The 25,341-nt window shown below is 33.5% G+C and overlaps 1 protein-coding gene across 1 annotated transcript in view; it reads left to right on the top strand.

Annotated features, from left to right (window-relative positions):
* CSMD3 (CUB and Sushi multiple domains 3) overlaps window positions 1–25,341 on the top strand; it is a 602,810-nt gene that overhangs the window by 368,500 nt on the left and 208,969 nt on the right. The window contains exons 21-27 of the mRNA XM_071553967.1: window positions 3,405–3,620; window positions 4,226–4,414; window positions 9,680–9,849; window positions 18,258–18,414; window positions 21,676–21,867; window positions 22,664–22,790; window positions 23,482–23,684. Coding sequence (XP_071410068.1) covers window positions 3,405–3,620; window positions 4,226–4,414; window positions 9,680–9,849; window positions 18,258–18,414; window positions 21,676–21,867; window positions 22,664–22,790; window positions 23,482–23,684 — 1,254 coding nt within the window. The remainder of the gene's footprint in view (window positions 1–3,404; window positions 3,621–4,225; window positions 4,415–9,679; window positions 9,850–18,257; window positions 18,415–21,675; window positions 21,868–22,663; window positions 22,791–23,481; window positions 23,685–25,341) is intronic.

Raw genomic sequence — 25,341 nt, forward strand, 5'->3', positions numbered from 1 at the left:
AGGAAAGGAAACATTTATCATGACAATAATTATTGCATTTTGCCTCTGATTAGCATGCAATTCAATATATGGTGAAATAAAAAAAGAAGTATCAGTGGCATGTTTTAGACCATCTATTAATAGAACAGTTAATTTACCCATCCCCCAACAGTCTGGATTGTAATACTGAGAAACAACATTTTAGAGTGTTATGTCTTCCTGTCTTCATTTCAGATTTAAAATATTCCCCTTATAAAGAAAGGGGCACATGAGGCAGAATGAGAAGGAATCTACCTGAGCATATCTTTTAAAATTATTCCCTGGAGAAAACACAATCTGTCACACAGCATATATTAATGTGATTAGAATATTTTCTGAAGAAAAAGAAATTGTACTGCTACTGCTGAGAAATACCTTTGGGTTTTGCTTAGAAATGTCATGGCAATCTGGAAAATTGATTGAAACATTCCCTTGAGTTAAACCTTGAGTTTGGTGTTTGAACAATACTCCGTGAAGCTCAGCTGTGATTCACAGGAATTTCATTATTTTGGGTTACTATCATAAAATTTTCTTTGGCATTTTTGATTTTATTGCTGTAGTATGCTTCCATGCATAGAAAGGGCCAAAATTAATTTGGAGTACAGTAAACACAACAAGTATGACCTGAATTTCAGTCTCATTCTGTATATATCACAGGTTTTTTCTAAGAGCTCTCTTTTCATGCAGATCAGCACTATGTCCTACATAAAACTAAGTTAAAAACTCTCAGACATTTAAGAGTTTAAAAATTACAAAGCTAAATTTATTGACATTTCCTCAAAAGATATACAACCTAATCTCAATTCTAAAATTCTATGTGTCATTTTTGCCTATTTATTGTCACAAAATCTTGGAAAATAAAAAGAGTAATCAAAGCTGGTGAATGGCTTCGCTCATGAAATTGATGCATTAAGGACTTTTAAAATTCAATATAAATTGTTTTGATTATTTATTTTTTCCTAAGCATAAAATACAATCCCATCCAGAAATTTCTATATCAGTGCTACTAAGTAAGGATGTTTTTCTGGGTCTGGGGAAGTATGTGATGTGTCGAGTTATAAGACAAGGAGGTATCTACTTGAAAAAGCTGAATAGGTCTCCATTCTCTTTAGAGGGTCTCCATAGATAGTGGTCTCTAAGATCCAAGGAAGTTCTCTCATTGATCCCATCTGTACATCCAGCTGATTGCAAGCCTAAGCATGTATTCCAAAAATGCCAATACGTGCATGTAGATATATGGCTGGCCACACAGACCCCACTCCTATCAGGTGATGCCCACCCTGTGACCTATGAGCCTTTGTTCAGTTGGCCCCTGACCTCATGCTCACCAGCCAATGCATACTAATGGTCACTGGTGGTCACACATATGCTTACACTCTGGACAAAAGACATGCTGGTTAGGAACAGAGTTTTAAAATAATACAAGACAAGCTACAGTGGTTAGGCACAGGCATAACCCTCTCTCTCTTTTCCCACACTTTTTTCTCTCTTACCTAGCATGATCCCCACCCTTGTCTTCATTGGCCCTCAAAATCCACTAAAGTTCTTCAGTCTCGAACTACCACCTAAAAAAAAATCACACCTTCAATTTTACAGAATCTCACATATTATATTCTCTCAAATACTCCACAGTATTCTAATTTTCATGACATGCAGACAATATGCTTTTCCCCATTATAATCAGTTACTAAGTTCTGATTGAACTGCTTTAAGATTACAGTGATATATTTATTTTTCCATTGGTCAGAAACCTAAGAGTTCTGGTCTTTGTTAGTATCTCCGCTAAATCCCTCTCACTAAAGCTTGTGCATGGATGCATACCCTTCATTTCTTCCCTCGTTCCTTGTCTTTGCTTCCTGTACTGAAAAGTCCCTGAGTAGGTTCACAAAGCAACAGTCCTTGCATACCAGATATCCTTACAAGCTATAATTCTTAGGTGTAATTGAGTAGCACTAACACAAATATTGAATGCCATTCAGAAAATGTCAGGAATATTGTAATAAAATAAAACACTACTAGACACTTGTACTGAGAGCTTCTAAAGCTGCATGTGAAGTCTAGAAAAGGTAACCTATAACAACTACAGGGGAAGATATGTATGTATGTATGGCCAGACTTCGTGAACGAAGATTTAGGAAGGGTTTTTCCCACGTGGGTGTGCCCTTCCAGCCTGCACAGTGGACTTTTTAGATGAGTCACAGCGTGCGCAGGGCTGGCCCCACCATTTAAGTTCTAAGGTCCATTTGCCATGGCTGAGCGAGCTTGGAAGTAACAGGGAAGTCCTCGGCGACTGTCACAGCCCCCGGTACTGACCAGGGCTGACCCTGCTGAGCATCCAAGATCTGATGGGATCGGATGTCAGTGAGGCATTTGACTGCCAGGGGACAGTCCCCACTGAGACTCGAACTCAGGTCTTTGGGATTCAGAGTCCAGAGAGTTTCCTTTGTTTAGACAGCTGTATCAAGTACAATATATATATCATGGATTTTGTTATCCTGTTTTGGAAGCTGGTGGTGGTGGGAGGGGGAAGAGTGGTGCAGTATTGCGGCTCTAGGAAGGGGAAGTATTTGTTTGCTTTTTGATTGAATTATGTCTTCTATTAAAAATCTGTTGTCCATGACCGTACCCAAAGATCTTCATCTGCCATGTTTATCTGCAATCACATGAATGGATCTTCCTAAGTATTGCATCATCAGATATATTTGCCAGAGCCTGAATCATTGGTTTATTACTGATAAGACAAAACTGAAAATAGTATTACACTAAAGATCTCAGCAATCATATCAGCTATCTAATAGATACTCCTGTTTCTTTTTCTTGGCTTTTGTGTGCATTCTACCCAGAGATCATGGTCTCATTCTTAGAAATGCAGAGATGATTTAATTGTCTGTCTTGATCTTTAAGTCTTTTATTGCTATTGTATTCCAGGATATATCTAATGGTTTGCAAAAAATCATACTGTTGACATGTGCCACATTTTATTAAAAAACCATGTGCCATTAGAATATAATGTCACATATTTTATAACCTTTCCTTTTTCTCCTGCTATTCAAGGATACTGGTGACTGTAAGAAAGAAGGTTTATCTTTCCCATTCCATCATAAACAGTTTGTAGTTTTGAACATATGTAGTGCACCACTGGATTTTACACAAAAATTCAAGCATATGTCTTTGAATTCTAGAAATCAGACATCCATATTTTGCAGCTAAAGGCAAAGGTGAAAGTTGGTGTCTAAACAAAAAGACCTGTTGCAAAGTTTTAGAAAATTTATATTATCTTGACTCTCTGAACAATATAGTAATGAAATGTATGAATTTTAACATTGTCTCAATTACATTGATGTTATTAGGGTGATATGCAAATCTAATTCCACTTTTTCTAATAGGAGTACAGTTCACCTTCTACACCTTTCACCTGGAGGATCACCATGACTACTTACTAATAACAGAGAATGGGAGTTTCACACAGCCATTAGCACGTCTGACTGGCTCAGAGCTTCCTTCACCAATTAATGCTGGTCTCTACGGAAATTTCAGGGCTCAGCTGCGCTTTATTTCAGATTTTTCAATATCATATGAAGGATTTAATATTTCTTTCTCTGGTAAGGAAATAGCTGAAATACTTGGCTCCTGAAAAAGGTCGTTGGTGTTTTGTTTTTTGTGGGGTTTTTTTTATTTTGTTTTTGTTTTTTTCCTTGTGTTTTTTACTGAATAATTACATTTTATTAGTTGTTTCCTAAGCACAATAATGTCAAAGCAAGCAAACCGTTTATACCTCTGTAGATGCAGAGGACACATTTTGCTACAGGATAAGATGGCAGTAAACTGTAAGACACATTATCAAATCAAGGAAAGAAATAATATTATTTTAACTTCAGTTAGTGAAATTCCAGATAAGCTGAAGTGTCAGTTATTTAGGTTTTTAGCTGTGCCATTATTTTCATTTGGAGATTTTTATGGTTCTTATAACAGTGATAAATCATATTGTGTTATGCATCTTTAAAATGTGGTGAATTTATTCATACTTTTTGATGTCGTGAAATTGCCAGTTTAACATTCACACATTCATTTTGTTTTGAAATACGGAGTCTGTATTGACAGACAGGTGGAAATTTACAGAAATCGCTAGACTGCAAGATTACAAATATGACTGGTAGAAAACATCTTGTTCTCACTTGTAGAAGTTCACTTGCTGTCTTGTTTTCAGAATATAATCTTGAACCCTGTGAAGATCCTGGGATCCCACAATTTGGTAACAGAATAGGATTTAATTTTGGAGTGGGAGATATTCTGACTTTCTCCTGTTCATCTGGATATCGTTTAGAAGGAGCTTCAGAGGTTATTTGTCTTGGTGGTGGACGACGAGTATGGAGTGCACCTCTTCCAAGGTGTGTGGGTACGTGGTCAGCTGCTTTCATTTGCTTGTATGTGTAGTCATTGTCCATGGACTTGCAGATTTACAGCATGGAAAAGCATGGTAATACACCTCTTACTTTTTAATATACTCTCATATTCTCCCTATCTCCTTAGTCTATTTTTTAACCTTTTCTTAATATCATTATACTTCATAGTCTAAACTTGAGAATAATTCAGATTGAGGACACAATGCTTCCCCTTTTATTTTGATTAATAGCTTAGGAAACCTGGGTATAAATTTAAATCAGTATTTACCAGTTCAGATGTCTAATTGAATTTTTTTTTGCCAATGCAAGTTTCCAAGTGATACTTGGATTACAAAACTGTGTAAATGTAGTTAGAGCACTTAGACCAGATTTATTTCATAAAAGTAGGTCCATGTATAGGAGTACAGTCAACCTGGGCTTCCTATACAAGAACCACATCCTCAAAATATCCTTAGAACAATTTTTCTGATTTTAAAATTATCGCTAAGATAACTGAGAGGAAACAGTTTCTGATGGTTCCTAGCACTCTCCACTCACTGTAGAGGAAGTCTATGCGTGTAGCTTTGACCAGAAACCTAGCTTTTAATGGCTTAAGGGTGTTATTTGAGCTGAATTCTTTCAGAAATATTTGGTTTTTGATTCTGTTGAGAACTTTTGAAACAAACAGATCTCTAAAAAGTAGCATAGTTACTTAAGTGCCTCTATTATTCAAGAATATATATTTTCAAAATTTATTGACGAGTATGTGCCATATGGAAAGGTTTGCACATGAAAACATCTATATAACTGTGCATTTGAAATATTTTATTTTTTATTCTAATTTGATAGTAAAATATTAGTGTATTTGAGATGCTGATCGCATAATAACTATGGATTGATTATGTGTTTCCTCTTATTTATTGTTAGTAACCACATTATATTTTTTTATGTCCAAACTATGCTTACCTTGGTATAAGAAAAAATTATAAATTTATCATATGCATAACCAATATTTGTGTATGAACCTAAAGAAGAGATGGTTTAGAAGCTGAGTCAGAGCAATTGAGGAAAAAAGTTATTTTTGTGTTGAAGTTAATAAATTTTTAACCATAAGAATAGTAATGAATGCAGGCATGGTCCTCAAGACAGGTTAAATTTCCTTAATACATTTCTGGAAGTGTCAGTATACTGAAAACAAATTCTTAAATTATCAGTAAAGAGGAACTTGCACAGCATGACAAATAAAAAAAAATCTATTTAGTTTTCATGGAATAGAAAATAATGTTTATGTTTGGGTGTTTGGTGGGGGGAAGAGAAAAGCTATAACACTAGGAATAAATTATTTTCTAGTCAATAAATTCTTTCCTTACCTTTGAAAATTAAAGTAGAATGACTTAATCAGCAATTTATTCCCCATAAATATCAAGCCTTTGTTAATTTCGTGCTTAATTCATGTGCCGTAATAATGAAATTCAAACAAGTGGAGAGTAGGAGTTCCTGTTGACCACTTATACTGGATTTAAAGTTTATGTATTGTTATTGTGCCTTGTGTTTGGCATTTTCTGTCAAAATGATTAATGAGCTTGAATGCTTCTGATATCATCTACACGTTCATATATACAAAATAAAAATGAGAAACAAACCATTGATCATAGTACTTGTGTTCAGCTTGTCAATACAAGAATAAAATGGAAGAAAGACAGATAAAAAAGATGATGTTTTGTGGAAGGCCAGGCATTTGTTTCTGGATACAAAAAAGGCCAATATCCCGAGTCTTGAAACAGAGTAGTCAATAATAATCAATTCTATATCAAATTATTTGCCAGTAAATTAGAAGCTATCTTTCCTTTTTGTATTTGGAGGCTAAATAATAATATTATAATTATTCAATTTATGAAGAAAATCTTCACAATAATTTCAATTAGATATTGAAACTTTTAAATTAATAATATTAAATGAAAAAGTAATGTTCAAATAGCAAACTTTTTTTTTTTAACTGAATATTTAGAACTGAATTGCTCAAATAATGTCATTATCTCTATTCCAAAGGGCTTGATGTTGTGCTGGCAAAAATTTTATAACAAGTTTTTTCTAAAAAAGCATAAAGATTTTTGATAATTCTGTTCATCATTCAGCACATTTTAGGGTGGATGTCTGTAGTCACTGAGCAAGCACTTTTTGGCGGTAGCTGAAACATTTGTGAGTTATCCATAGGATTTTGGTTCAAAAATCTAAAACACCCACTATATGAGTCACTGTGAATTAATTCCAACTCAATCAACAGTACAAACTGTTAATAAAGGGATATATCTAAAGATTAAAGAAAATACTCCATAATCTGTAAGTTGCTTGCTTTGCACTTCTCCATGGATGGTGAAAAAATTTCCCTTTTTACACTCTAAGTAATAAATTCTTAACAAAATACTTGTAGTAAGTATGAATGCTTGTTCAGTTTTGGGGTTTTTTAGAGGCAAAATCAAAGAATGGTCCTAAGGAATCAATGTTTTCATCAGTATGGTGAGGGCTTGTCTCCAGCTTGTAACATAGAGCAGAAGTCTCATCAAAAAGTTTGTGAATATGTTGGTTTTTTCATAGAGTTGTAGTGCCTCTGAAATGCCTGTTAAAATTATTTTCCAGACACTTTAAACAAATTATGTATGTTTAATATTTGGAATTATATAAACTTAAGAAATCAGTTAACACTATTTTTTCTTAGCACTTTTTTACTCAAGACTTAATTGTAAATAGAATTATTATGGTCTCTTTTTCATTTGTGCTCTAGTATTAACATCAAAGAATAGAAAGAAACTGTAGGTTAGATGAAGTTCCATGTAAATTTTAAACAGCATAGCTGCCTTTTCATGTTTACAGACAGAGGTGAAGATTGGCAGATAGAACAATCAATGGTATAGATTGGGAAGTCCTATAATATTAAATATACTCCTGGGGTTTTTGTGTGTGATGCTTTGCAGTTAGTTGTTTTGTTGTGGTTTTTTAAGTCATAATTCGCTCTGACAGGAGGCAAGAAGAAAAGTCAAGAATTTTGTCAGAATTCCTCTGAGAGGTGTACAAAGGAGCCACTATTGTAGGCTGCACTGTTGTGCTTCCATTGAAATGTGATGATATAGCTGAATGCCATGGGAGAAATTCGATTGTACTGTGGGTTTCAAGACTACTGTTACTGAACTAGCTTTCTTGTCTGCTAACACAAGGCTTACAATCATACAAAGTATTACAGAACGGTTTGGGTTGGAAGGGACCTTTGAGTATCATGTAGTGTATCCCTCTGCCATGGGCAGGAATACTTTTGACTAGATCACGTTGCTCAAAGACTCATCCATCCTGATTTTGAACACTTCCATGGATGGGGCATCTACAATTTGAATAATGCTCTTTAAATTCAGAAAATTCAAATCAATTGACAAATATTATGACATGAAAGATTTCCTTATTTTTAACAAAAACCAGCATGGTTCTGAAATATTAGTTAAAACTGTCCTAACAGTTACCTCACTACTACATTCAGATTTTTAAAAATTGCTTTGAATTATAGTTCTGACATAACCCATAGTTGTTGGATGAACTTAAACCATAATTACTTTGTGCCTTTTGGCTTTTATATCTCTCTGAAATTTGAAAGGTTATTTCACAAACTTGAAATTACAATCATCTTACTCCTTTATGTTATAATTCAAAGTGACCTATGCATCTTCAGTGTAGCAAATACCCACTTATTTGAGAATGAATAAAAGGACAAGTGTGATCATGTGGACTAGAAGGTTTTCCACTTCTGCCTAAATTATGTGTATCCAATTGTTCTAGGAGAAAGTAATGACACGTGAATCATTTGGGTACTTGTTCTGTATTGCTGAATTAAACGTAGTCACCAAGCATTTGTTCTGCTTTGATCTGTGTCTGATTTGGCTTTCTGCACAATGTTTGCTTTAGCTGCATACAGAAAGAGTAGTTAATCAAGTTTTGGTTTCTTATTTTCTGGTTTCTTTTGATTTGGGGTTTGGTTTCCTTTGTTGTTTCTGTTTTGATTCTTTTTTTTTGTCATTTGATGTACTGATTTCACATAAAAATGTATATATTTCCATATCCTGAATGTTGCTCAAACAAGTCTGGTGTGGGAATTATAATAATGTTACCAAAAAAATAAAAGCTTTTAGAATACACACCATAGATTGTTTAAATGTCTTTTCAAACCATTAAAAGTACCATATAGTTTTGCACAACAAAGTTTCTTATTCTGTGAAATTATAAACCAATGAACTTCCTGGGTTAAAATAACTGAGATGCATTCTGATGAGACTGGGCAAAATAAATGCCAAACATATTGAACTGATCCTGAAAATAAATATAAACCCAGAAAATTTAGTGTAACAGTTGAATTTAAAAGTAACCTAATTCTGGAAGTCAGATATCAAGACTAAATAAAAAGTAAAGGAAATAATTGTAATATTTTCTCAGTATTTAATTGAAACCTCTGATAATGCAATGCAACAAATGACTTGAAAATGACATAAATAGTCCAAAATATGATAGTAAAACAAAGTTAGTTTCCTTAGTAATCTTGATTGCTAAAATCTTGAATTATGAAGTTTATTTTTTGGAATAATAACAGTATAACTTGGGAATATTTTCTTATTTTTAACTCAATCTTAAACCTATTTAGTCACTTTTTTCCCCTCAGGTAGTTATGTTTTCCTACTATTTTATTATTGCAATTATTTTTTCTGCATTTATCTGGTAGATATAACATAACTTTTTATGCCATGCCATTGATTATGTTGTTTATTTTTATAAATTAATATTAGAGAAAAAATATCTTTTTTCATTAATCTGTGTGAAAATGTATGTATCTGCATGTATGTATATTTATGCACGTGCATGTATATATGAAGATGTATATAAATTTCTAGAATTCTTTTACTTTCATTTATTTTGCAAGTCTTTACGAATTTCTGTGTTAGAGAAGTTAAATCAAATATATTCCCCCATAACAAAATTCAAGAAAGATCCTTTTAAACATCATATTTATGAAATGTGCCACTAATATGATTTTAACTCTTCATGTTTTTGAATACATATTAAAGTGTTGGAATTTAGAAATATTCTTGCAGCCTCTAATCACTGTCATATTCATATACTTAGAACTAGATTTCAGATATTAATAAATGTCAATAATCTTGAGCTAAGTTATTTTAACATCACCATTACTAAAAGTATGTATGTGTTTTATTAAAAAATGCCTTAACATTTTCTTTTAATTGCAGCTGAATGTGGAGCTTCCACGACAAATAATGAAGGAATCTTATTGTCCCCAAATTATCCTCTTAACTATGAAAACAACCATGAATGTATCTATAGCATTCAGGTACAAGCAGGGAAAGGAATCAATATTTCTGCCAGAACATTTCACTTAGCCCAAGGAGATGTTCTTAAGGTATGTAATCATGTAACTTACTTGTTATTTCTAAACTTGTAGTTCCTCATATCATTGAGGTTTATCTGCCATAGTGCAGTATCAGGTAAGCTGATATTAAGCATCTCAGAAAATACATTTCTCAACTGATTCTGTTTTAAAAAAATTTAAAAATTCATCAACCCGAGGTGTCTCAATTATTTGTTTCTTATAGCATAATTTTCTGACCACAGATAATTAAAGAAACTGAAATCACAAACCAAATGTTGCTTTAATGTGTATTTGTATCACATTTTTAGTGTTAAATATTCATCAATACATCTTTTGATTTTTTCACTTCATAGTTTAAATTAACACAGGCTACATACTGCATTTTGTACACGTACACTTTACTGTACACGTACACTGTACATGTACACTTTAAATTGCTCTAATCTCGTATGGTATGTAACATGTCATGCAAAATGGTAAGCACAGCAATTACATGTGAATAGAATTGTTGCATTAAAAGAGAAATGAAAAAGGGAATAACAGGATACTAGAACCTACCAGAGTTTTATAGAGAAATTTCGCTCTATAAATTTAGTAGCTTTTTCAGTAGATTTGTTCATAGATTTTGTTACTGTAATCAACAAAATATATTTTCAGGTGCATATATTGCTTAGCCAACTACATATTTAAAGCTGCTGTTGAGCATGGTGAGTTGCTACTACCATTGGCAACAGCACCCCACTGCAGTAAGATATCCATAAAGTGATTAAATAATTGTCTAATTGGTCAAAATGTGCACTTTAATTAAACTTGCCTCTCTGAAATCAAAGGAACAAGAAGTACCATGCAACTCATATTTGATTAACATTTTTTTCTGCCCTAATCTTCCATGTACTTAATAAATGAGAAGGATTATGAAAATATATATTTCTAAGAAACAACTATGATCGAGGCTGTTTTATCTCATCTAAATTCAGCCATCTGTGCTTTAGGTTAGGTTTTCTGTCATTAGTTGTCAGGCACAGACATATCCAAAGAGGGCTAATTATAACTAAGGTATAAGCAGGCCTGAACAACTAATGTAAGATGAAATCAGGCAGCAAGAAGAAATAAAATATAAAACAAATGGTTTTAAAAGAAAAGAAGCATTATATTCTTTTTAAACCAAAACACAATCAAAGAAAAATATACCAAGGGCTAGTCAATATCAAAAATGCACAAGTCTGTTTATTTTCTTTTGAACTCACTGCTTACTTTGGAACCAAGTAGATACCTATTTTCATTGTAACATTAATTAATATAGAAAGATTTAATTTGAAAGATACTTAGTATTTATTAACATATAAATAGCATGGAAAAAACCTATAAACAACCAACCAACCAAGTTGCTCAACTTACTGTTAAAAATATCTAGATGGTATTATGCAAAGCATGTAACTAACAATTTTGGAATTTTCTTATGAAGCAGAAAAATTAGTGAAGTAGTGGCAAGGTTTTTAAATTTACCAGCTAGGAGTAGTAGTTCCTTTTTCAGCCTATCTGATATCACAGCAAGACAGAAGTACTTGAAATTTGGTATTGTGGGAAGAAATTATATCTGTGAAACCCATTGTGTCTCTTCCTGCCTCCTTTCTTAGATGAAACTCTTGAAAACTGCCTTAATTGTATCATGCTCTTTTTTCATGTGTTCACCTAATAAAGGAAAATTCGTTAGGAAACACATTGGTGGTTACATATTCCCAAACTTCTCACAGTACCAGTTCTGAAGTTTCTGTTGATTTCTATTCATATTGATTACATCTCATCTCCAGAAGCTGAAAAAGAGTCAGTGGAAGATTTTGTGTGTGATTGACTGGGGAATATACCTAGCAATTTATCAATATCTTCAAGATCAGGAAAGCAGTCTTGGTTACTCACATATTTTTTTCTGTATTCCCTTAGACTTATTTATGTTAATTGCAGTAAAATATTTTTGATGATAAATTTGCAGGAAGTTTATTTTTTGTAGAACAAGAAATTAAAATGAAAAAAAAAAAATAAATGGGAAAATACTGCCTCCTTTGCCTATTTTGCTGGCTGTAGAGAATAAGCTTTTGGCTACAGGAGTAGGATATTAGGGTTATACTTTAGTCTTAAATGAATCAAAAATAGTCAACAAATGCTGTAAACCTATCTAAAATTATCACTATTTTGTAAATGGAAGAAAGTTTAAAAAAAAAAAAGCAAACGGAAAAATAACTTTCAGTCTTAAAGAAGAAAGCCAGGTGATGTACAGTGAGTACACAGTTCCCTTTTAACTATGAGTTAGGGAGGGTAACAAATTCACCATTTTAAATTCAAGATCCTTACAACGACTTCCAGACAGGTCTTCCTTCCTCCAAACACAAATAAAGTAAACCTGTGATATTTCATAGTTAAAGGTCAGGGTTTTAGTAACAAACTTTGGTTAAGAAATGGATAATGCATTTCTTTTCACCAGAACTGACTAAGAAGTTGATCTTTGCGTTACTTTTTCTTGGTGCTAAGATTTTAGATTACTAGAACAATGCAACTAATATTCCATTCAAAGTCTGAATAGACTGAGTATTGTAATACACTTTTGATATGTTCTTTAATGAAGTCATGAGGTCAGCTGCCTGCTGCATGAATTAACTGACCATGGATCACATTTATATCTGTCAAGCACTGTGATTGAAACAATGAAACAGCAGGTACTGAGTTGCAGCATTAGAGGGAAACAGCATGTTTAACACAAATCACTACTCTTACTCCACATGCAGAAAAGGAGTTTCCTTTTATCAATTCTGAACTGGTATAGAAAGGAAGTTTCAGAGCATATAATTTGTTTTTCACTTGCTTCATTCAGCATGCAATTCTCTTGTTCTCTTTGATGTAGCTGCTCTGACTACTTACATTAATGGTGTACTTCTTTTTGGTTTTTATTTCAAACTATAAGAAACAGAGAAATCTCTCTACATTTTTTTTTACGTAGGGATATAACTTGCTCTTGTTTTAACATTTATGAAAGCTACATGAAGGCATATGAACAATTTAAGATCTGTAGAGTCATTATGTGCCAATCCATTATATTAATCCCAGGAACTCTGTAACAGTCACTTCCTCCTTTACAATATTACTGATAACTGAATTTGTGCACTATGTATCCAGAATCCAACATTTTTAGACTTAATTACCTATGTGGGAGGAAAATAAAAAGAATATATTGTCTCCAAAGTATGAGAAAATTTCTATCTGCTTTATTTCCCCTGCTTTTATCTTCATCTACCAGTTTTGCTTGTAAACAACCTGGTCTCTGATAGCTGTAAGCAAATCTTTTAGATTTACACTGAAAGAAACAGAGTTGCTATTCTTCTTGCTTGAATAGTCCATTATTAGTGGTGAACACTTTATTTGTGTTGAAACCAGTTAAATGTAGAAAATATTCTTCTATGTTAAGGGCATTTTAACATGTTTTTTTGTTTTACAGGGGAAAAGGAACTTTTATTAAAATTGAAGCTTGAACAATGCTCATATGATTTTTGTCTTTCAGTAAATTTCAGCATAAGTAAAAATGTACCTGTTCACGGTATTAACGTTACCAGTAGAGCCAGTCCCGAAGGCTCTACTTTTACTGGGTATTACATTTTTAATGTCAGCCTTCAAAAGATTTCCCTCACATGAACCGTTGTAAAGCCGTTGGTTCTTTCGTACACTGAGTTAACACCCAGAGAACAATGACACATTTTTACTCAAGAGTTTTCTTTTAATTTGGTGAGATTATAGGCCTTGTGGCAAAAAGGGTTTTACAAAGACAATATGCAACTTCACAAAAACATTACAACAGGTTACCAGAACCAGCAAGCATTACTGTAGTAAGGAACTTTTGTTACACCAAGCAAACTCAAAGTCAATGCAACTTGAGTCAGGTACTCATAACTTACAGGAAATAAGTGTTTAAGTTAGCCACCAGATGAAGAAAAGAATAAAGCAGGAGGTGATTAAGAAAGGAAAGAGTAAAGAAAAAGAGAGGAGAAAGAATACAGTTACCACTTAGAAGGTCACATTGACAACTTCAAAAGCCCAGTGGAGACCATGTGCTGCCTCTTTATCTGTTCTAGCTATGGTGGCCACTCCCTCCAGGCAGGACCTTCAATTCACTGACCACTCCCTGTCCCCTTGGCCACAGTGAGGGTGCTACAGTCAATCAGAGACTACAAGGGGGTGTGGTGTGGGTGGGTTTCCAGGTGGACCTTATTGATTAATGGGTGTCCTGTGTGGCCTTCATGCCCTGTGGCCAGATCTCAGCACCTATCCCTGCTGACCATATTGACACTGTGCTGGAGGCTGGCTCTCTTCCCCCAACACACATACACACACAGAGATGCATCCCCACAAGGTGATTCTGACCCAATAATAACTGATGCGGTGTGTAAAAACTAATTAATGGGTAGTTTTCTGGTAATGTTTAAAAAAACCCAAACCCACACCCCAAAAATTCTGCAGGCAGATTCCATTAAGTAAATGGAAAACAAAAGACAGAGGAACAGCAAGTATTGAAAGGACTGGCATGGGAGGAGAATATTAGCTGTTTCTGCTGGTCTTTTTAACCTTTTATAGTAGATTATGTGCTTGGGCTTATGTAGAGTGAGAGCTGATGTGCCAGGTGAGATTGCACCTACGTGATAAAAATGGATTTAAGAATTATTTTTGAAACTGTAAGGAAGCAATCTTTCTTCTTTTACTAAAGTACTCAGGGCAGCAACAGGCAGGTAACAGTGTGTCAGTAAACAAAATAGAACTGGCAATCAGGATTCCCTTTCCCTATGCTTGGCTCAGCACTGTTTGTGCTCCTACCAAATACGGAGTTTTACTGCATTTGTTTGCTTTCTCTTCTGTGGGCCAGAATTGAAATGTGTGCACTTGTTTCAGTTTTTGAGGGGATTTGGGTAAAAATTCTTCAAAGGGAGGTGATGTTTTGGGCCTTTTTGATGATTTGTTTCTTAAGAATGTCCACAGTTATCATAATACTTTTAGCAATATCATCTTTAAAACATGAGTGAGATATAGGTAGTAAATGTAGGGGACTAAAAAGGAACCCAAAACATATGGGCCCTTTTCAGTCTTTATATTAGTTCTTCTATTTGCATGTGATATACATTTGACAGGGTGTTGACAGCCTCAGTTCTAAGCTGATGATTTTATGTTATTTCTTCTCCTTATAAAGGCACAGATCTTCATATCCATATGTCTTTATGTTTCAATGGAAAATTTCAAAAATAGTTTAATTAAAATGCATAAATTGAATACCTTCACTTCATGCTACTCCCTTGCTAAAATTTTATATAGTTAAATAAGCTAGCAGAAATAAGGACATTAATTCCCATTTAAAATGTGTTGATAATGCAGCCACTTAAAAGATTAGCAAGTTTTATTTGTTCTCTAACTGTAAATGCAAACATAGCTACTCCTTACCAAGGTGAACAGAAAATCTATTATTTCAACTAACCTTTATGGAGAATGTTAAATATTAGCATCTTTCTCTATAATATTTCCAAATATTATTGTGTTATGAAGAAGTTTAACACAATTTTCTGTGTCTTTTCTCCTCTATATGAATTAATCATTTTTGAATAGCTGATAAAGGTGGACCTCTGTTTTCTGAATAGCTTGTTACTGGCTTATTCAAGCATTTTACAGTCATGAGTCAATTATCTTTGCATTAATGATAGTGGATGACTTTAAGAAAAATACATCCAACTAAATAATATTTTCATGATGATTATTCTTGGACTTAGCTTTAGCACCCAAATGACTTAAATCCAGGTCTGCTTGCAAAGCCTATAAGAATGAATATTCCTATATTAAACTAATGGTGCTACACTCATTCTTATATAATATTATATCATTCACATTGTATCCCAGAACAAATGATGTTGAATTACTAACTCATTCAAAATCTCTAGCTCCCACCTAATTTAAAAAATCCCTTCACCTAGTTTAGCAAGGTTAGAAAGAAAATGCTGGTTCTATGAATCTCAAAAGGGTCTGTTACCACCTTCTTTGCAAGCTAAACTATATCATTCAAGTTATTATCTAAATTTCTATTTTTTTCCTTTAACTCAAATAAGGCACAAAAAGATGATGTGACATAAATGAAGAGTTATACTACAAAACATGCATTTTTTTGACCCCATTGTCTCAAGAAAAAAGGGTATCTGTTATTTTGAATGTCTGAAAGATAGTAGCCAATAGAAGAAAACTAATTCAGTTTTGTGTTCAAATGAATCATAATCCTGCCTCAGCCAGATGCAGTTCTCCTACTCAAAAGAATCAGTTTCAGTGTTGCTGTGCTTTAAATTCTGTTCCTTCAGAGAAATTATATAGCCTTTACAGTATTATACGCTTAGCCCATAAAGCAGAGTTAGTGTTAACCAATGAGAGATGTCAGTGGACTAATGTGAAAAGTTTAATATAGTAGAACATCTACCAAAACTGGCAGTAAAGTATGTGTGGGGAAATTCTAACATGAAAATTTCTATCATTTCTGGCTTATTGGAAGTTCTGGTGAGACATTGACAATAGCTGGTATAACATATTAATGGCTTCTGTGATACACACATAACAGGAAATTAATTAGTCTTATAAAGTGTTTAAAAATAAATCTTGAATCCTTATATATTATTAGTTATAAGTAGCTTGGAGAAATTAGGAGAAAGATCATCAAATTTAGCCTGGGTTTTCTTGAAGTCAGCCTTGATGTAAATATATCTGCTGGGTAGCATTACTTCTCCTGAAATGGGCATTTCGCTTTCAGTTGCTAAAACAAAACTAAGTACGTTTCAGAATTAATTTTTCTGCGGGATTTGTTGGTTTATTTTTCTTGTTTTGTTTTAGGTGAAGATTTTTTTACTTGTTTTATTGTGGTGGTTTTTTGTTTTGTTTGTTTGTTTATTTATTTCTCTGACATGATTATTGATCTCAGCAGAGTTTTAGAGAATTTTTTAACAAAATAAGAAATTTATTTTGATATTGCTATATATATTTTGAAATTGCTTTTTATTTGATAAGTATTAATTGCACCCTTTTTTTTCTCTGTAATTTCTTATTTTTATTCCAGTTAAGGATAATGTCATTTAAATTGAGATTTATTTGGAATGTATTTGCTTGTATCACTAAAAAAACAAGGAATGATGCCAAGTCATTTTGTTATGCATCTTAAACAGCTGTACAATTATTTCCTCATTACAGATAGCTAGAAATCACTTATTTATTTCAACATATCATTAAATGTAAAGTCTTTGCTATAACTAAAGGCATGAGGATTTCTGGAAAATAGGATTTATATGTGCAAGTCATTCTCACAGATGGGGAACAGGCATCATAAAACTTCAAGTTCACTTTGTTGCCCTACTACTATTGCTGGTATATGTTTTCATTTTGTTCTGATGAAGATTCCTTTTTACAAATACGAGCCTTACTTAAATTTGTAATTAATGCAATTAGATCTTATTTAGAACTGCAGACAATTCTGTATTTTTTACTATAGCTTTACAATTTTTCTACATTGCAATTTGAAAATTATTCTGAGGTCAATTTACTGATTTGCAAGTGAATTTTTTTGTAAACCCCATTTATCAAGTTTTAGCTATTTTAGAAGTCACTAAATGAATCCTACAGCACATAATGGTTAGATGAGGAATTACTATTAACCTATGGGATTTTTTTTTTTTTAGGAATTACAGTAATGCAACAACCTGTGATATTTTAAAGCAACCAAAGTTGTAAAGAAATTTTCTGAGAATTATTAAAAGATTATATATTTAGTAGTCTGATAGAATTTTCTAGTTCAAATGTGAAAAAAGCCAAAACACTTGAAGCAAAATAAATAATAAAAATGCTGTATTCCAATTTACATACAGATTATAGAAACAGCTGCTAAATTTATTTCCTAGTCTTCTTTTACTTTATGGTTATATTTGAACCTCTCTTCACATGGAAGAAAACCACCACAGGTTTATATAAGAAGCCAAAGTTGGGGATATATGAACTTTGCTGTTACGCCTTCTCAGTGACTTGAGACAGATACAGCTACACAAAGCAGGTGTTTGCTGATAGGCTGTGATCAGCAATACCATACTGAGAGTGAAAGAGAAGATACAGAGACTGAAAAAGACTGAACTGATATGGCACCCCTGCCCACTTATATTGTTATGCAAAAAAAGAATTGACATATTTTAAACTCTGCATTTATAAAATCACCAGAATTAAGTCAATTTATCTCAAGAGAGGCAGATAATATATCCAAATTATACTTTGGGTTGACTGGCAATAGATCTCTCTTGGCAGAGATGTCCTCCCTCTTAATGGAGACATAAGGAATTTTTTTGTAAATAAAATATTTTTTTTCTTCATAACTGTAAAATTCGCATTTTTTCCAGATCTATGATGGTAAAGACAACACTGCCCACCTGCTGGGAGCATATACTGGGGCATCATTAAGAGGCCTGACACTAAGCAGTACTTCAAATCATTTGTGGTTGGAATTTAACTCAGACATGGAGGGCACTGATGAAGGTTTTCAGCTTGTGTATACTAGTAAGTATCTGAGAAAACAGTAGTAATAGACTTATGCTTTTAAAGGGGTGAAAATTCTTTGGTCATTAACAGCAAATCACTGATTAAAATAATATACTTTTGTAATTGTACCTCAAAATACCCAAAACGTAGCAAAATGAAACCTTGCTTTGTCTGTCATTTGCATAGTCTGATGCTTGAATCACTGTCCTTTTTCTAGAGGGTTACTTTGAAGTATTTTTCAGTGTTGGAAAGCATAAGAAAAAGTAGGGTAAGTTTCAGTTAATTGTGTTAGCACATATAAATATTGAAGCATGTGAGTAGTTTTTAAATGTGTAACCAAAACACTTTGTTGCATGAAGATAATTCATAGTTAAAGGACATTCTCCCCTTAAGACTCATGTCCAATACTTACTATGCATTTGTTTCTGAGCTTACATTTTTTGTTTGAAATAATCTAATTTGGACCAAAATGATAAAGAAAGGTTCCTAACAAGAACATCTTATCTATCTGTGGACTGATAAAATTAAACTATAACGATGAGGAGAGTAAAAACCTGTCCAGATCTCGGGCTTAGATGGCATATGGAAAACAGCTATACACATCTATTTTATCAAGTGTCAGCTTCTGAATGTGTTTTTTGCACATGACTATTGACATGTAGTGTATATGACTTTAAATTTTAGTGTATAATTATTTAATCATCACTGAATTACTATATAAACTGAACTTTTATCAAGAAAGACAGTATTATAAGGTAATTGTGTAATGTAGCTATCAACATTCTTTTTTGTCACTGCTTAAATATTTTTCACCTATTCAAAAACCAATTCTTTTGTTTCAAAAACTCTACATCATGTTTTTAAAACTAATTCTAATAAAAAATAGCATAAGTCTTGAAGAATGAAAAGAAAGTATTTCAAGATACTAAAGAGTATGCAATTATTTTCCAGGTGAAAGTCATGTAATTATATCCCCATAACAGCATGTGATAGCATAGGACTGTACCCTTTTATTAAAGATAGGTCTTTTAGTGCAGTGTTACCTTGTATATGTCAAGATATTTATTTTTTCTTATTTGTATAGGTACACATAAGCCCAGCACTTGAACCTTATCATTAACGTGTCCTGACTTTTGAGACATTCTTGTAGAATATGCTTTCTAAGCCTTAATAGTTATTAGCCTGAACAGTGCTGAATCTTCTTTTGTTGATATTGGTAGCATTGGAAGAGGGGAAAAAAAGTCCACATGGGGGCCATGAAGATGATCAGAGTTGGAGCACTGCTTCTATGAAGACAAGCTGAGAGAGATGGGGTTGTTCAGCCTGGAAAAGAGAAGGCTCTGGAAAGACCTTATAGTACCTTCAGTATCTAAAGGGAGCCTACAGGAAAGCTGGAGAGGGACTTTCTACAGGGGCTTGTGATAATAGGACAAGAAGTAATGGCATTAAACTGAAAGAGAATAGGGTTAGATTAGATACAAGGAAGATTAAGTACAAGTCTGAGCTCTGTCTAGGTGGATGCATCAGCCAGGTTAATGGTGCAAATCCTCCAGCTGTAGCTCCAGCTTCTGCTCTCAGGCAAGTGCCCACCATCCTACCTTGAGGGTCAGGTAGGATGAATGCTCTTGGCCTGGGCAGATGGACACCCAGCCTGTTTGCTAGGTTATATGGACTTTAGGTCTCTCTACTGGGCAAGTGGAATGTTCACCCTTCAAAGAGGTGTGGCCCCTGTATGTTCTCCTGCACAAACTGCCCCACCATGCTCTCGCTGAGGCTCCACGCTCTGTTTACCTTCTCTGATCACAGCATTCTTGGGCATACACATTTAAGGCAGCAAATATGCCTCCAGTACCCACAGTTAGGAAATGGAGTTACATGTTCACCCTCCATGGAGGTGATCAGTTAAAAAGTTTACTTTGATTCTGTCTATAAGCAAGCTGTCCAGGAACGAGGACATCTCAGGGATCAAGGCAGATTTTAACTTCTTTTTATCTTTAACTTCTTTTCACAACTGTGATCAGCAGTTTTCTTAGAAGACAGGAAATTCTAACTGATGAGTAAGTCTCCAGACCAACATTATCAAAAAGAGTTCTTCATCTGGAACACTTTAGCCTCTTTCAGAGCTGTTGCACTCTGTAATAGCTTAGGAATGAGAAAAAGATCATCTCAGAGGTTGTGAAGGCTCTTCAATCGGTGAGACATTTTCAGTTGTGCATGAAATGAGCTGAAGAAATAACTGGAAAGATACAGAATTTTACATATTTACATATTTCTTTTTCTTCCCCTTATGTGAGCAAACAGTCCAACATGAAGAATTTCGCCTGTAACATAAAATAAAGAACTTTTTGTTTTAATCAATAATAGTGATTCAGAACCTGAGGAGAGATTGTGAAAGGCTACCAACTCTTGACCAGATGGAACAATATCATGTGAATGACTTTGCTGAACAAAGCAGACGTGAAAAACCCTTCATTTTCTCTTCTATGTATAGGAGTACCAATCTGACACAAAGTCTGTGCCTACAAACATTCCGAGCTGCATGATATTGATAAAATCATTTGGTTTTGAACAAAGTGAGGTTTTGAGTTGCTTGTCAGTTAATAACAGAAAACCTGATTTGAAATAGAAAATCTTTCTCCAAGATTTATATTTCCCATATATTAATATGCCTTCCCATTTCCCCCTAATGCATATGTTATTTTGTTTCCTTCTTGCTCTACATCTCTTAGTTCTCAAAAATGTTCAAGTTGTTCAGCTTGACTTCTATATGTCAACATTATCATTTATTCCTGCATGTAGTTCTTAAATTTAAAAACTATTGAATTCAAAATTAGGGTAGGGATCGATGATTATAACAGTATTACTTTACTGGCACAGGTGCTATTGTGCTGCTGTTGTTACTGTGCAAAATAATAACAAGCAAATTTACTGTTCAGTTTTGTTTATGATCCGTTAAATATCTAGTCACAAGTAAATGGACAGTCACTTTAGTTGCCAATTTATAATTTATCATATAATCTTAGAACTGATTGATAATGATATTGAATCTTCATCTCAGTCTTTAATTGAACTCTTAGGAAAAATGAAGTTCTGACACAGTTTGGTTTTCATGCTCTAAGAAAGTTATCTAGGCAGTTATTTTATTTATGCTACCTAAAACCAGAGAAGTGGTTTTAACTTATTTGGAAATTATTGATTTCTATTGGATTACAGAAAATCTTGATTTCATTAAGGTATTTATCTGTTTGGTTTTGTAACTGTGTTTTATTCCTCCCACAGGTTTTGAGCTTTCACATTGTGAGGACCCTGGTGTGCCACAGTTTGGATATAAAATCAGTGACCAAGGCCATTTTGCTGGAAGTACTATAATTTATGGATGCAATCCAGGTTACACACTGCATGGAAGTAGCCTTCTAAAGTGTATGACTGGGGAAAGAAGGGCATGGGACTATCCTCTGCCATCATGTATTGGTATTAGACTCTGTTTTATTATGATTTCTTTATTTACTTAAGCGATGTTTTTTTGAATGCAAGAAAGAAAAAATTGTAATTGTTAGGTCTATGTGAACTCCGATCTGTAAGTGTACAGACCTATTTACACAGGCATTTATAGTTCTCTCTGCATAGTTCTTATCTAAGTCTATGTGACTGGTGTTGCCTTTTTTAGGTTTAAAAAAAAGACAGTAAATATTGAACATTTGTGCATATTGAAAATACTAATGCATGAAAATCTAGTTATACTCAGCAAGTAATCAACACAAAAAGACAGCTTAATCAGAAAGCCAGGACCATATGTGTTTCATAAGGCATTGTGAAACTAGTATCTTTTTTTGGTAACTACATATAAATATCATTAAGTTAGAAAATATGTCATATATTTACACAGAATAATAGAAAAAAAAAAAAGAAAAGAAAAACATTAAGATACGAGGAGATATAGATGTATTTTGTGCTTTGGCCACTTCTGTTTCTTTACAGTATTATGGTAGCTTCATAAGTTTTGCAGGTACCTATGGGCTCAATTGCTCCCATATGAGAGTGAAAAGAAGACAAGTCTTAAATATTATGGTAGCTTTTTTTCATTTTCATCTTTTTAAGCGGAAATTTGGATTGAATGAGTAGGGGAAGCAAAAGATGTAATGCTTTCTTCCCATATTAGGGCATACTGTTAGTTTAATTGTGCTACCTATGTAACAAAATAATAGAATTGATTGCTCAGATGATTAGCTGGAAGATCATTACATTGCATAATGTTGTTTTTTGTTAGCTGAATGTGGAGGCCGTTTTAAAGGAGAATCATCAGGAAGAATCTTATCTCCTGGCTATCCCTTCCCCTATGACAACAATCTGCGTTGCATGTGGGTGATTGAAGTAGACCCAGGAAATATTGTCAGGTACTGAAAACATATCTTACAATCATAACAAATGGTTTTGACTAATAATAATAATCAAATCTTATCTCCAGAGTGGACAAAAGAAGGGATTTTGGACTTAAAATTTAAAGTGCAGCTCAAGGCCAATGTTTTTCACACTTTAAGTTTAGGTCTAAACTGCTTATCTTTCAATAAATATTCTCTAAAGAAGGTCAAACTTTAAAATTTGTTATAATTTTATGGAATGCTGGAGGCAGCAGAATTGTTTAGTTGAAGACTATATTTAAATGAAAAAAAAACCACCCTGCATTTTAGCAGTCCTTTTAATTAGACATTTATTCACACTATATTACTAATTGCATTAATTTAGGGTTCTATTTAATTTGGTTTGATGGGAATGTGATACATCATATTGTCTTAGGAAAACTGAAGCTCTTTTCTGAAAAGATTGTGTAGATACTTATAAATAATTTAAATGATTAAAGTAATACATTATTTCACAGCAAACAAATTCAAATACTGTTTAGGCTTTTTTTTTCAAATTCATTTTAGTACTGGCCTTTCATGCATTCAAAGATAAATTATGAAACATTATAGAAAATCACCCTTAGAAATTAAATTTTGTCTTTTTTGTTGTTGTTTAGTTTTGTTTTTAAGGTTATGTTGTTGAGTAACATGAAAACTGACAATGAAATCAATGGTCTTTTTTCAGCCTACAATTTCTTGCTTTTGATACTGAAGCATCCCACGACATTCTACGAGTTTGGGATGGTCCACCTGAGAATGAGATGTTACTCAAAGAAATTAGTGGCTCCCTTGTTCCTGAAGGCATTCACAGTACACTCAACGTAGTAACTATCCAATTTGACACAGATTTTTATATCAGTAAATCTGGATTTGCCATACAGTTTTCAAGTAAGTTGATTTTTTAAAATTTATTTAATAATAAAACTATCGGATAAGATAACTCACAGATAATTGTAGTGCTGAAAAAACTTGAAATCAATGACAGCATTTCTGACATTTTTAGGGAAAGAATTGACACAGACTTACAGATTTGTTGTAAAGCTATATTTTTAACTTAAAAAAACCCCAAACCAATAAAATATTATGTTCTTTGCTAGTTTTGGCTTTGTTTCAAGAGTAGCTGAGGCAGTGCCAGAATGCTAATAATTATGACTAGTGTTTCTTACAAAGGACATGATGCAGGCACGTTACAAGATCCATCCTTTCCTAATCAATAAGAGTTTCTTCTTTCAGAGACATCTGTGGGGAGTTTTCATTCCTGCTGTGCTTGTATAGGATGAAACAAGAAAGAGCACTACAGGAACAGCAGTGCCTTTCTGCCTTTTGCCTTGTAGTGCTATATCATCTTATTTCAGGCAGCACAATGACAAATCTAAACAGTTGCTTAACACATTTTATTGTTGAAACATAAAAAATCACTGAGTAAGGTCCATTTTAACTTTCTTTTTCCTCTGGTCAGTGAAATTTATATAATTTTTTTCAAGACTAGCAAGATCTTTTCTAATATCATCATTTTAGGTAGCAGTAGCAATGTTTCTAACATGGGTTGACACAGAGACTCTCAATTGTAACATTGTGCTTTGTGTACTTAGTAATTGTATTAGCTCTTGTTTTCCCCTACTCTCATTCTTTCTATGTATATGACAAATACATTTGTGTGCTTACAGTAATTTGAAGGAAGAATAAATTATGCAAATGATATTAAAAAGTGAAAATACTACTGCTCCATCAGCAGATTTTTGAAGCCATGAATAGAGGTTTTAATCGCTTGGCTCCAGACTATTTTTGCCATTTTATCACCTTACCTCCATCCAGAGCCTGTTTGGGAGAGTCTCACATACCTGCTTTCCATTCTCAGACATGCTCCTGTTTGGTGTTGAGGCCAGAAAGAGAGTAGGAAGGCCGTTATGCACTGAACCTATTCAGTCAGTCATTTAGGTTCAGTGGAAAACTAGATTGATGCAGAATAAGAACGGAGTTAAGAATGGAGTTACAATGAAAAATGAATGGTACATGGGAGTAATGCTATAAAACAGCTACTGATGCACTTGCAGTGATTTACCTGAAAAGAGAGTTTAGAGTTTTATCTGAACAGAGAGGCTTTTTATTTAATTCTCTGTGCCGTTGCAGTCTGTTGAGGTCTAATGGTGACAGTTTAAAGGATCCATGAAGTTTTACTGTCTCAGCATTTCTCTTACTCTTCAGAATCACAAGAGTCCTTCTCAAATACGTGATGTGGCACAGTGTGGGTGTTTATTCTCAGCAAAATAACAGAGATTTGGGTTTGTTTTTGTTTTTTTCTCTAAGTTAAGATTTTTAAAATAATATGCAAACAGCTACACAACCTGAATAACACTGTTGCTGTATGGATATATTATTTCACTAACCAGGAAAAATTGTATTTGAGGAGATAGAGGAAAGACCCATATAATTCTTTGCAACTTTGTTTCAAGTATTGACATAATTTCTTTGTGTAGGTAATGTTTTCTAAGTGAAAGAGGTGGTGTCTTCATATTTTAGCTACAGTGTAATTGACAAACAGAAA

The sequence above is a fragment of the Pithys albifrons genome, chromosome 4 (assembly GCF_047495875.1).
Source record: "Pithys albifrons albifrons isolate INPA30051 chromosome 4, PitAlb_v1, whole genome shotgun sequence".
Lineage (NCBI taxonomy): Eukaryota > Metazoa > Chordata > Aves > Passeriformes > Thamnophilidae > Pithys > Pithys albifrons.